The sequence below is a fragment of the Cervus elaphus genome, chromosome 29 (genome assembly GCF_910594005.1).
Source record: "Cervus elaphus chromosome 29, mCerEla1.1, whole genome shotgun sequence".
NCBI classification, from domain to species: domain Eukaryota; kingdom Metazoa; phylum Chordata; class Mammalia; order Artiodactyla; family Cervidae; genus Cervus; species Cervus elaphus.
Window position 1 is genome coordinate 28,729,778 of NC_057843.1, and position 12,875 is coordinate 28,742,652.

The window sequence follows — 12,875 nt, forward strand, 5'->3', positions numbered from 1 at the left end:
ACCAGCTGCAAAACATTTCTGAGGCCACATTTGGCCCCAGGTTCACCAGGTTGAGACTCTGGTGCCTCCAACAGCCTTCTTGCATTACATAGACCATTGAAGTTAGAGATGGTCTAACTTCTATTTGTTTATAATTCTTTCAATAATAAATTATTTTATATTATTTTCCATCAAGGTTTTCTACTGGAATCCTTAAGTTTAAGTAATAATGCTTACTTAGGGTAGGAGATTCCATATTCTCATTAAAATGACTCATTTCACTATCACTTTCCATCAGGAAAGTCCTCTTTCTATCTAATCTTAATCGTTTCTGCTATTTCTGCCTCTTTCCTCTTGTTTTGTATTCAATGAGAGTAGAGAACAGCTGGTTACAGACTTGTGCATAATAACCCTTCACAAACTTGTAGACCTACCAGCAAGTTGATTAAAAAATGATGGAAAATTTAAATAAGCAGGTTAACACAGACTTGAGTTCAGGTCTATTAAGGAAAATACGTGTCCCTGGGGTTACCAAATTGCCCTCTATCTAGTTTAGGCATTTTTAGCCTTTAGTCTCAAGGGCGGACTGTAAATGCCATGCTTTGTCCTTTACTTGTATTTCCTTCACTTCATGATAGTAAGTGGCAACTGGTTTTTTCTTTCCTGTCTTCACTTCTCATTTCTTCCATAGCATGAGGTAATTTCTCTTTAGATGTCCGGTTTTATCTCACGTTCACAAATAAAGCATTGCGACTCTGTCTGCTTTGCATGTGTTATGTATGGCACTGTACAATGTAATACTAAAGAAGAACCTGTCCAAATGTGTCCTTTTTTGGTTTGTTTTGTTAGAAGGTGACTTTCAACTTTCTCAGTGGAGATTTTGCACTGTTCAGTTATTTTGGCCGGAAGCCACCTGGGGTGGGATTTCTGAGAGCAGAGCCGTGGCCAGTGCACTTTAAGCTAGCTGATCCTTCCCTTGGCTGTTATACCTGGTAGTCTGTTCTTGTAGGCATGAAAATTCAACTTCACTCTAGTAGGTACTACATTTATCTTAGAGGAAAGTTCCTTAGTGATAGGGCTCAACCTAATATATATTTATATTAGACCGCCAAAATGATATCCCCCACATCAGTATAGTTTCATTTTCAATGTGTTTATTTGTCACTCTGGAATCTCTTTCTTTTTTTATGTAGTATTTGCTGATATGGTATTATCTGATTGTTTCTTTTATCCTCTCAAATGGACCACACATTCTTCAAAAGTAGGTAGCCTGCCTTCCTTTACAGTGTTATACCTCATCCTTCTCTGTCAGCACCTGATGTAATACACACATAGCATGTAATAAAGCTCAAAATGTATAAGCCTGTTTATTAGCTATGGAATTCAAGGGAGCAAATAAATATAGATATTTAATAATATATCTAGTGGGATAGCTGCCTGTAGATCAGGATCTCTGCAACATTGTTGGCATTTTGAATTGGCTAATTCTTTGTTGTAAGGACTGACCTGGTCATGGTGGTATGTTATTAATAGTAGCCTCCTTGGCTTCTATCCATTAGATGCCTGTAGCACCTCCATGGGCATACCTATTTGTGAGACCGAAAATGTTTTCAGATATTCCCAAATGTCCCCTGGGGGTGAAATCACAGTCGAGAACCACTGCTCTAGATCCTACACCTTTGCGAGAAGCTGAAGTGGTCTGATGCTGGACTCATGTAGTCTCCTGAACAAATGCAGGGACACATTGCTAGCACACTTGCTTATTTCAGGTTAAGAACTTCATTCATAGAGAAGAAAATTTGAAAACACTGATAAATTAAGGAATGAGACATAGAGATGGAAAAAGTGAGATTACATTGTCAAAAATGAGGTCAGGCAAGAGCAGAAACCTGAATTAGTTTTGCCTCCATCTGCGGTATATATCCCAGAATTAATGGTATTTTATATTATAAATTGTCAATATGTAGTTCATATTCAACTCTTTGTTTACAGGTGGAGTTGGAGGTCTATGACTTCTTCTTTGAGAAGAGTGCACCTATTACCGTCCATATCTCCATCAGACCAGCAGATACAAATGCCCCACGAGTGTCCTGGAACACAGGTGAAGTGCAATATAGGAGTCAAACGAAATAGGGAAGGGAAGAAAGTACACTGGTCAGTGAAAAAAGGTAGCTTTATTCCCATTTTACACACAAAGCAACCGAAACCAGACAGGCTATGGGTATCTAGTTGGTTTTTTGGTTTTGTTTTTCCTACTGTCAGGGTGAGAAATTTAAATTGAGGATTCTCGTGTCCTGAAACTAAGTTCTTTCCTCTGCAGGAAATAAGCCAAAAGGTCTCTTTCAGCTGATTGAGACAAAAAAGTGACTGTTGGTGATACTGAGCATAGTTGGACTGAGAGAGAAAAGGTCTCCAACTCAAACTTGTTCAAAGGAATCAAAGAAAGACACAGACTATAATCCATTATCTTATTTTTAAGTTGGGTTGCATGGACATGAAAATACATAATTAAGAGTTTAAACTGCTTTGTCTTCTTATTTTTAATATATAACTGACTTATAATCTTACATTAGTTATATGTATACAATATAGTGATTCAATATTTTTATATATTATACTCCATTTAAAGTTATAAAATAGTGGCTATATTCTCAGTATTGTACAATATATCCTTGTGGCTTATTTATTTTATATTTAGTAGTTTGTACTTCTTAATTCCTTCTCCCTATATTGCACTTCCCCCCTTCCTTTTTCCCACTGGTAACCACTAGTTTTCTGTATCTGTGAGCCTGTTTCTGTTTTCTCATATTCATTTGTTTTATTTTTCAGACTCCACACATAAGTGATAAAATAGAGTGTTTGTCTCTCTCTGATTTATTTCACTAAGCCCAATATGCTCTATGTGCATCCACATTGCTGCAAATGGCAAAATTTCATTCTTTATTATGGCTGAGTAATAGTCCGTCGTATAAATAAGCCATAAATCTTCTTTATCCTTCCATCTGTTAACGGACACTTGGGTTGTTTTCATATGGTGGCTATGGTAAATAATACTGCTATGGACATTGGAGTGCATGTATCTTTTCAAATTAGTGTTTTTGTTTTATTCCGGTGTACTCAGCAGTGTAATTGCTGGGTCATATGGCAGTTTTATTTCTATTTTTTGAGAAACCTCTCTACTATTTTCCACAGTGGCTAATCAATTTTGTTTTTGTTGTTCAGTTGCTCAGTTGTGTCTGTCTCTTTGTGACCCCATGGACTGCAGTACGCCAGGCTTCTCTGTCCTTCACTATCTCCTGGAGTGTGCTCAAACTCATGTCCATTGATTTGATGCTGCCATCCAACCATCTCATCCTCTGTCGCCCTCTTCTCCTGTCCTTAATCTTTCCCAGCATTAGGGTCAGTGTATGAGGTTCCCTTTTCTCTATATCCTTGCCAACATTTGTTATTTGTGTTTTTTTGATGACAGTCATTCTGAGAGGTGTGAAGTAATATCTCACTGTGCTCTTTCTTGATTTGCATTTTTCTGATGGCTAGTGATGTTGAGCATCTTTTCATGTGCCTGTTTGCCATCTATGTATCTTCTTTGGGAAAATGTCTATTCAAATCTTCTGACCATTTTTAAATTGGATTATTATTATTTGCTGTTGAGTTGTGTGAGTTGTTTATATGTTGTATATTCACTAAGTTGTCTTTTCATTTTGTTTATGGTGTCTTTTACTGTGCAAGTTTCTTTTACTATATATTTACCTTTACTAGTGGATTTTTCTTTTGCTATAGATTCTTATTTCTTGTTGGGGCCCATTCGTTTCTTTTCCACTTAGAGAAGAGCCTTTAACATTTCTTTAAGAATTGGTGTAATGTTGACATACTCTTTCAGTTTTTGCTTATAAGTTCTTTATCTCTCCTTTAATTCTGAATAATAATCTTGCTGGATAGAATATCCTAGGTTGTAGTTTTTTCCCGTTTAGCACTTTAAATATATCATGCTATTCCCTTTTGACCTGCAAAGTTTCTGCAGAAAAATCCACTAATAGCCTTGGGGGAGGAGGGTTCCCTTGTATGTGATTCTTTGTTTTTCTCCTTCTGCCTTTAGAATTCTCTCTTTAACTTTTGCCATTTTAATTATGATACGTTTTAGTGTGGTTCTCTTTGGTTTCATCTTGTTTTGGACCCTCTACGCTTTCTGTACCCAGAAATCTGTTTCCTTATTCAGGTTCAGGAAGTTTTCAGCCATAATTTCATCAAATATCCTTTGACCTCTTTTGTTCACTCTTCTCCTCTTAGGACCTCTGTAATGTAAATGTTATTATGCTTGATATTGTTCCAGAGGTCCCTTAAACTGTTTTCAGTTTTTAAAATTTGTTTCTCTTTTTGTTGTTCTGACTGGATATTTTCCATTATTCTATCTTCCAGAGCACTATATGTTCTCTGCGTCACTTAGTCTGTTAATTATTCCTAGTGTTTTTTTCATTTTAGTTATTGTATACTTCAGTTTTGACTTTTTCAAATTCTCTAGTTCATCTATTCTTTCCCCTCAGTTAGCATTCTTATTACTAATCTTTAAATTCTTTGTCTGGTAATTCATTCATCTCTGTTTCACTGTATGGTTTTACAGGTTTCTTTTTTTTAATTTCTTTCATTTGAAATAAAATCCTCCATCTTCCTGCTTTGGTTAACTTTTTCTGTCTCTATAAAACGAGGTAAAAGTTACCCGTCATGGTCTTAAATGTATGTCCTTGCGTGGGAACATCCCTGTACAGTCTGAGCATGTTCCCCATGGATTTCATGGGAGTGCTGGATCTGACATGAACACAACTCACGTCTTTCCTCAGAGTATAGTGGCCTCTATTGACTTGGTAGGTGTTGGGGCAGGAGACGGAGGAGCTAGAGCCAGAGCCAGGAGTGAACCAGGGCTTCTCTACTCAATTGCCAACACCACCACCCTACTGGGGCAGGGCCATGCCCCAAGGTACTGGAGCAATAGCCGTGAGGGTTGGGCCCAAGCCAGCTCCATCCCCCGCAACTGGGTGCTCTCCTCAGCTCTGGCAGCCTCATTCTAGTGGGGAACTGTGCCTCTGAGCAAGTGGGGCTGGGAAGGGCACTCAGCATGGGCCAGGACCTGCATTGAGGCAGTTGTGAGAAGCCAGCCAGTGTCCTGAGCAATTTCAATCTGCTTTCTCTATCTTGAATTGGGAGTAAACAAGAATGTGTGTGTGCTTCATGAGTAGAGTTTAGATCTCTTACAGCCCTGTTGTTAGTCCTACTGATTTTCAAACCACCCAATGGTCTTCCCACCGTTTGACCCCAGGGCTGGTGCACCCAGTGTGTGGTTCAAGCCACTCACTCTGCAGGGGTATCTTCATCCTTGTAACGCCCCTCCTGTCCTGTGGCCCCTCCTAGGGGAGCAGGCCCCTACGTGATTGCTACTATTCCCTTCCTGCACAACTTTGTTTTAGCCTTGGTTGCATAAGGGTCTTTCTGTCAGTCTTCAGTCCCTTTCCAGTGAGAATTGCTCCATGTATAGATATATTTTTGATGTGTTCATAAGGTAGGAGGGAGAGGAGAGGTAAATTCTGCATCCTCCTACTCTGCCATGTCAATTTCCTCTTGCTTTACTTCTTTTAAAAGAAGGCTTTGTACTGTTTCTCATTTCTAAGAAGACTTACAATGCAGTGTATATATTTAGATCAGATGTAAATGTGAAATGTAAGTGAAGATTTTTTCCTTCCCCACCATTACCATCAATGGCATTCAAAATATACTTATAAGCAGTGTTGGTAGGTTCATTTAACACAGAAAATATCTCTGTCTGATTTAAATCCTCAGGTGGCAGCTTATATGGATTGTCTTTTGTGCACATGTGTGTATGTGTGTGCTTGCACATGGGTAACACACCATTGTGTGTGTTTATATATGTGAGTTTCAGTAGGGACGAACAATGTCAGTTGGGCATCCTTGATTTACAATCTGGTTTTTTGTCCTGCTCTACCTCTATTTGAGGGATAATGAGAGAAAAGAAGGAATTAGTGATCTAAAGTTTGATGCTTTCGAATTGTGGTGTTGGAGAAGACTCTTGAGAGTCCCTTAGACTGCAAGGAGATCAAACCAGTCAATCTTAAAGGAAATCAACCCTGACTATTCATTGGAAGGACCGATGCTGAAACTCCAATACTTTGGCCACCTGATGTGAAGAACTGGAAAAGACCCTAATGGGGGGAAAGATTGAGGGGAGGAGGGGAAGGGGGTGAGGGAGGATGAGATGGTTGGATGACGTCACTGACTCAATACTCAATAAATATGAGTTTGAGCAGACTCCAGGAGATAATGAAGGACAAGGAAACTTGGTGTGCTATAGTTCATGGGTTGCAAAGAGCTGGACATGACTTAGCAACTGAATAACAGCAAAGTTTAGTATACAGCATAGAGACTTAATGGTCTGCATGTGTAAGTGTGATCTGTGAAACCTAGGCTTATTAAGAGGTCTGGATCTGGTTTTCACTACTTTGGACATCTGAATTATTTTTAAAATCAAATTTTATTTATTATGAACTTAATATAAGATCATTGAAAACTTGGAAAGCAAATAAATAGAGTTAATAATAATGAATAACTGAATGAAATAATAATAGTTGAATAACATTATTCACTACTCTACCACAAAACATAATCACCATTAATATCTTGCTACAGAAATTTCTAGTGTTCTTGCTTGCTCCTCTGTGCATCCCATGATGCCTTGTTCTGAGCTGTACTGTGCACTCTTGACTTCAAAATCCTTATTACCAGCCACAGAGATTCTTTACATGTGCTTGTCCTCCCTTCATCCCTCCTTCCCTGCCTTCTTTCCTTCTACTCTCTTCTCCCCCACTTCTCTCTCTTTCCTTTCCCCCTCTCTCTCTTTTTGTTTCTTTCAGTATTCCTTTATGTCTTAACTCAGGTTCCCTAGCAAAGAGCCCCTGAGGCAGACTAACCCTGTACTGAAATCTGGAGTAAGGGGAAGGGAAGTTGGGAGTTTGAAGGGTAGCAAATAGAAGGGTGGTTTGACTGAGCTGGTCATAGCTTTACAAGAAAATAAAGCTTATTGCTCAATAGTGCTGATGTCTGCAGGAGGAGATGGAAACATCCTGTGTGGGAAGAGTCAGGGGTGCGGCTGGGAAGGGGTGAGCAACCCCATGTCGGCATCTTCCATCTCATCTCACCTCAGTCAGTTTGCCTCACTGGGGTTAACTTCCCACATGCCCGGGGTTGTGTCACTTGGCTCTTCTTAGCAGTCACTGTGCAAATTCCTTGAGTCCCATGGTGTGAGACCTGGCCATGGTCACAGGGAAGGTCATGCCAAAACTTGGTCTGGTGGGCAGTTGAGGGCAGCGACATCAGAAGATGAAGCAATGATGGCGGCCAGGGCTGTACTGTGTGGGGATTGTGGGAAATTTGTTGGAGCTGCCAGGCTAGAAAGCAGGCAGTTGGTCAACATCGGGGGCAGGGGAAGCCAGGCAGATTTGAGGGGAAGCATTAATGCATTCGCTGTGTCTACCAGTACACCGTCTTTAAATTTCATCCACTTGTTTCTTTTTTTTTTCAATTGGAGGAAAATTACTTTCCAAGGTTGTGGTGGTTTCTGCAGTACAACAATGTGAATCAGCCTTAAGTATATATATAGTAATATATAATATATGGTATATATAGTCTATATACAGTATACATATATACCCTCCCTCTTAATCCCTCCCATCCCACCCTCCACATCCCACCCACCTAGGTTATGACAGAGCACCAGGCTGAGCTCCTTGTGTTACACAGAAACTTCCCACTAGCTATTTATTTTACACATAGTAATGTATGTACTTCAGTGCACTCTCTCAATTCATCCCACCCTCTCCGTCCCCTGCTGTGTCCACAAGTTCATTCTCTACATCTGTATCTCTATTCCTGCCCTGCAAATTGGTTCATCAGTACCATTTTTTAGTAGGTTTGTATATGTGTGTTAGTATATGATATTTGTTTTTCTCTTTCTGACTTACTTCACTCTGTATAACAGGCTCTAGGTTCATCTACCTCAGTTCAACTGACTCAAATCCATTCCTTTTTATGGCTGAGTAATATTCCATTGAATATATGTACCACAACTTCTTTATCCATTTACTGGTTGATGGACATTTTGGTTGCTTCCATGTCCTAGCTATTGTAAATAGTGCTGCAGTGAACATTAAGGAAAATGGTTATAGCCACTGTGGAGAACAGAATGGAGATTCCTTAAAAAACTAGGAGTAAAACTACCATATGACCCAACAATCCCACTACTGGGCTTATACCATGAGAAATCCATAATTCATAAAGACACTTGTTTCTTTGAAAGGCTTTGCCCCCTTTCAAAATTCTCTTCAGTCTGTTGACCCAGCAGCTCTACTGGGTGATGGGAATGGTTGATGGTACTACAGTTCCCTATCTCTAACCACAGTATTCAGTCTGGATTCTGTCTTCTTGGCTCTGAGCAGCACTTCCGTTTCTCCCCAGATTCCCTTCAGCATGCTGAGTCCAAGGATAAGCTTTTATTGTTAAATTCCTTTAGTTGCAAAAGTCCCTTCCTTATTAGTGTCTAGACTAAAACACAACTCTCTTACAAAGTGTCAGACTCTTCCTGTCTAACACCATTAAATGCTCCCCTAGCACAGTAGCTCTGTATTTGTACATTTAATGAATATTTAACCACTTTAATACTCTATCCTGTGGGCTACTTATGCTCTTAGAATTTATGTGTGAAAGCGCTTCTGACTCTTGCCCACTTAAAATATGTGAACACAGCCTTTGAAATATTCCTTGTGTACATTTTTGGACTAGAGACCCCTGTGAACATAACATCTGTTATTTCTTTCTAGTGTTTATTTTTGGCACCATTGTGCCTCTAAAGAATAGATCATAAGGAACCAGTCATCAGGTTGGAGTTAATAGTACTAAAAGTAAAAAAGTTACTTAAAAGCTAAATTACAGTTTCTTGAGAAGTTTTTGAAGATACAATTTTTATCTAGTTTTGTGAGTGAAAATTTATTACTCTTGTCTGAAAGTAGCCATCTGGCATGCTGTAGAACTTTTCAGGACATTTTGTTTGTTTGTTTGTTTTCTCTTGTAGGTCTGAATCTCCTGGAGGGACAGTCTAGGGCCATCACGTGGGAACAGTTTCAGATTGTGGACAATGATGACATTCATGCTGTGCAGGTAGTCACCGTGGATGGCTTACAGCGCGGACGGCTTACTCTGAGAGGTGAAGGAACAAACTTTGTCACTTAGAATCAAACCCAACAATTATTTTCTCCAAAAGCAAACCATATTTAACAGGGTATATGTGTTATTTCTTGGGCTCCATTTCTCAGTGAATTATCATATTCCCTCAGTCCAGAGATCTTGAAACCATTGACTTTTGTAGTAGATGCTCAAATCAATGGATGAACATTTATGAATGATATTTTATATTTGAGCCATAATTTAAATCTCAGATTTGCTTTTTGAACCCACGTAGGGCTCCTTCTAAATTTACTCTTTAACTGATTATTTTAACCTGGTTTAAAGACAAAATATTTCCTTTTCATTTCTCTGGTTCAGAGAAATGTGATGAAAAACAGAAAAACATGTTGTTAATACTTTAGTAATAATTATGCTCATGTTATTAGTAGCAGCTACCATAGTTTAAAAGAAATGGGTTTATAATTATAAGGGTGGTAGTTAACAAAGTAATGGCCCTAATAAAAATATCCATAGTTAATAATAATATAGTCTTTTCCTTGTAATGAGTTCAGAGGAATTAATTCCATTATCGTCTTAGTTTACCTATTTGTAAAGCAGAAAGAGAACTCTTGTTTATCATTATGTGTGATTAGGAATTCTGAAACAAATAAAAATAAAAATGATAAATTCTCTTGCCTAATCCTAGGACAATGGGAGCTTAGCTCAAGGCTGGTTGTATAAATTCAGATGAGTGTTCAGTTGCATGTAAGAAAAATCCAACTACAGCAACTTAAACTTTCAAGAGTTACTTTCTCTTTGTGACAAGTTACATAGAGGTGGATATTCTGTATTTATGATGCCAGCAGCTATATTCTGCCCTGTCAGTGGTCACAGAATGGTACCTACACATCTAAGCTTCTAATGAGCATTAGGGGAAGGAAGAAAGAAAAGGAACAATAAAAAAAAAGCTATGCCATCTAAGTTTGCTTTGTTTAACAACTTTTCCCAGGAGCCTGAAGAAATGAAGTCTAATTACATGTCTTACCTAGTTGCATACTATCCCCTAGGTGCAACAGAGTCTGGGAACCTGAGTATTTTTAAATGGTTATATCGCCATTCCAAATAAGACTAGGATTCTGGTACTGAGAAAGAGGAGAAAGTGGCGGATGGGCAAGTAACCCACAGTGTTCACTATACTCATGTTTAATCTATAAAACCATCTGGAGTGGGAAAAGCTATGGGCCATCTGCAGAAAGAATTGAAATATTAGTAGTTTGTGCAGAGTGAAGCAATGTTTATCACTACTATAGAAATGAAGCGGAGAGTCATACCCCATAGTGATATTCCAGCTCAGAGGCGGCAGAAAATAGTACAAACATTTATTAAACATTTACTTTGTGCCCAGTTGTACAAAGCATTCTGCATACTTTATCTCACATTAACTTTATGAAGCAAGGTACTATTATTTTTACTTTGCAAATGAGAACCTGAGACTAAGAGAAATTGACTTGTCTAAGGTCTAGAAAGTGGCTGAGCTGGTATGTGAACTCAAGCCATTTGCTACCACAGCTCAAGCTCTTGGTCGTTAAGCCAGTGCTTCGCAAACGTTAGCACGCATTAGGCTCCTGGAGGGCTTGATAAAACATGCATTGCTGAGTTCCAGTCGCAGAATTTCTGATTCGGTCGGTCTATGGTAGGGCCTGAGAACTTGCATTTATAATGACTTCCCAAATGGTTCTGATGTTGCTAGTTCGAAGCCACTACTCTAAGAAGTGCTGTCGGCTGATAACAATGAATTGAAGAACAATTAATACTTATTGTAGATACGCTATGTTTGAGCGCTCTCATTCTTAAGAGGGAATATTAGGTAGGTATTATTATTGCTGTTTTATATATGGGTCTCAAATAAATTAAATACCTTGCCTAAGTCCACCCTGCTAATAAGTATTACAACTAGCTAGTATTCAAACTGGGTCTTTGGAGCCCCAGAGCCCACTAAACAATCTATGGTTTTTCCAGGTAAGGAAAGTATTGCCTGCCCTACTTTCCATTTCACACCCACTCCTGTAGTGCTGCTTTTACTAACCTGCTACCTCCGTATCTTTCTCATTCTGCCTCATCTCTGTTCTTTCCATCAGGGGGGAAGGGATTTCTCTTCACTGTGGCTGACCTTCAGGCTGGAGTCGTTCGATATCATCATGATGACAGTGACTCCACCAAAGACTTTGTGGTCTTCAGGATATTTGACAGCCAACACAGCATCCAGCATAAGTTTCCCATCAACATCTTGCCCAAAGATGACAGTCCGCCATTCCTCATAACAAATGTTGTGATTGAACTGGAGGAGGGGCAGACCATACTAATCCAGGGTTCCATGCTGAGAGCTTCAGACATGGACTCCAGTGATGACTACATCTTCTTTAATATCACAAAACCCCCACAAGCTGGAGAGATCATGAAGAAACCAGCGCCAGGGCTGATAGGTGAGTGCTGGGCAGTTAAGATCATTTGTGTTAGAATTTGTGCTAAGAGAGACATCAAGTTTATGAGGTAAGATTCTATTATTATTATTCCCATTTCACAGATGGGAAGACTGAGACTTAGAGAGGTTAGTTGATCTATCCATCTGGAATCTAGAAAGTTCCAGAACTGGGCCTCAAGGTAACCATTACACTATGAAAAATTAAGTCTGCCATGCGAGGTGATAGGACAAATAATGTTGAAGAAATATTTTGACCTATTCTAGATTATTGATAAAAAATTTCATGAATAACTTTTATTTACATTTTGTTAGAATAATTTCACAACTACTTTTTGAAGTAGATAGGTAAGGAGCTTGATAAAATAGGCATCAAGCAGTTTTACCTAAGACTAGTTGTTTTTCAAGCATATTTTGTTTTATTTTTAATAGATTATTTAAAAATTGAGGTATAGTTGATGCACAATATTATATAAGTTTTAGGTATACAGCATAGTGATGCACAATTTTTGAATGCTATACTCCATTTATTGTTATTATAAAATATGGTTATATTCCCTGTGTTGTATAATGTATTTTATGCATAGTAGTTGACATAGCAGTTGGTACCTCTTAATCCCATACCCCTATATTGCCCCTCTTTCTTCACTCTCCCCACAGGTAGTCACTCATTTGTTCTCTATATCTGTGAGTCTGTTTCTTTTTTTGTTACATTCCCTAGTTTGTTTTAGTTTTTAGATTCCACATGTAAGTGATATGTAGTATTTGTCTTTTTCTGGTTGACATTTCATTTATCATAATACCTTGCAAGTTCATCTATGTTGTTTCAAGTGGCATAATTTCATTCTTTTTAATAGCTGAGTGGTATTCCATTATGTGTGTTTGTGCGTGTGAATGGCACATCTTCTTTGCCCATTCATTTATTAACGTCCACTTAGGTTGCTTCCATATCGAGGCAATTGTAAATACTGTTGCAATATACACTGGGGTGCGCATATCTTTTCAAATTAGTGTTTTCATTTTTTTCAAGTGTATATCTAGGAGTGGAGTTGCTGGGATATATGGTAAATTCTATGTCTAGTTTTTAAAGAAACTTTCATACTGCTTTCCACAGTAGTTATATCAATTTACATCCCACCAACAGTGTACAAGGTTTCCTTTTCTCCACATGCTTGCCAGCATTTGTTATTTGTGT

The 12,875-nt window shown here is 38.5% G+C and overlaps 1 protein-coding gene across 6 annotated transcripts in view; it reads left to right on the forward strand.

Moving 5' to 3' along the window:
* The window catches only part of FREM1 (FRAS1 related extracellular matrix 1), a 171,123-nt gene that overhangs the window by 43,158 nt on the left and 115,090 nt on the right, over positions 1-12,875 (forward strand). For all 6 annotated transcript variants that reach the window (XM_043891226.1, XM_043891227.1, XM_043891229.1 and 3 more), the window contains 3 exons: positions 1,972-2,080; positions 9,110-9,241; positions 11,340-11,684. In XM_043891226.1, coding sequence (XP_043747161.1) covers positions 1,972-2,080; positions 9,110-9,241; positions 11,340-11,684 — 586 coding nt within the window. The remainder of the gene's footprint in view (positions 1-1,971; positions 2,081-9,109; positions 9,242-11,339; positions 11,685-12,875) is intronic.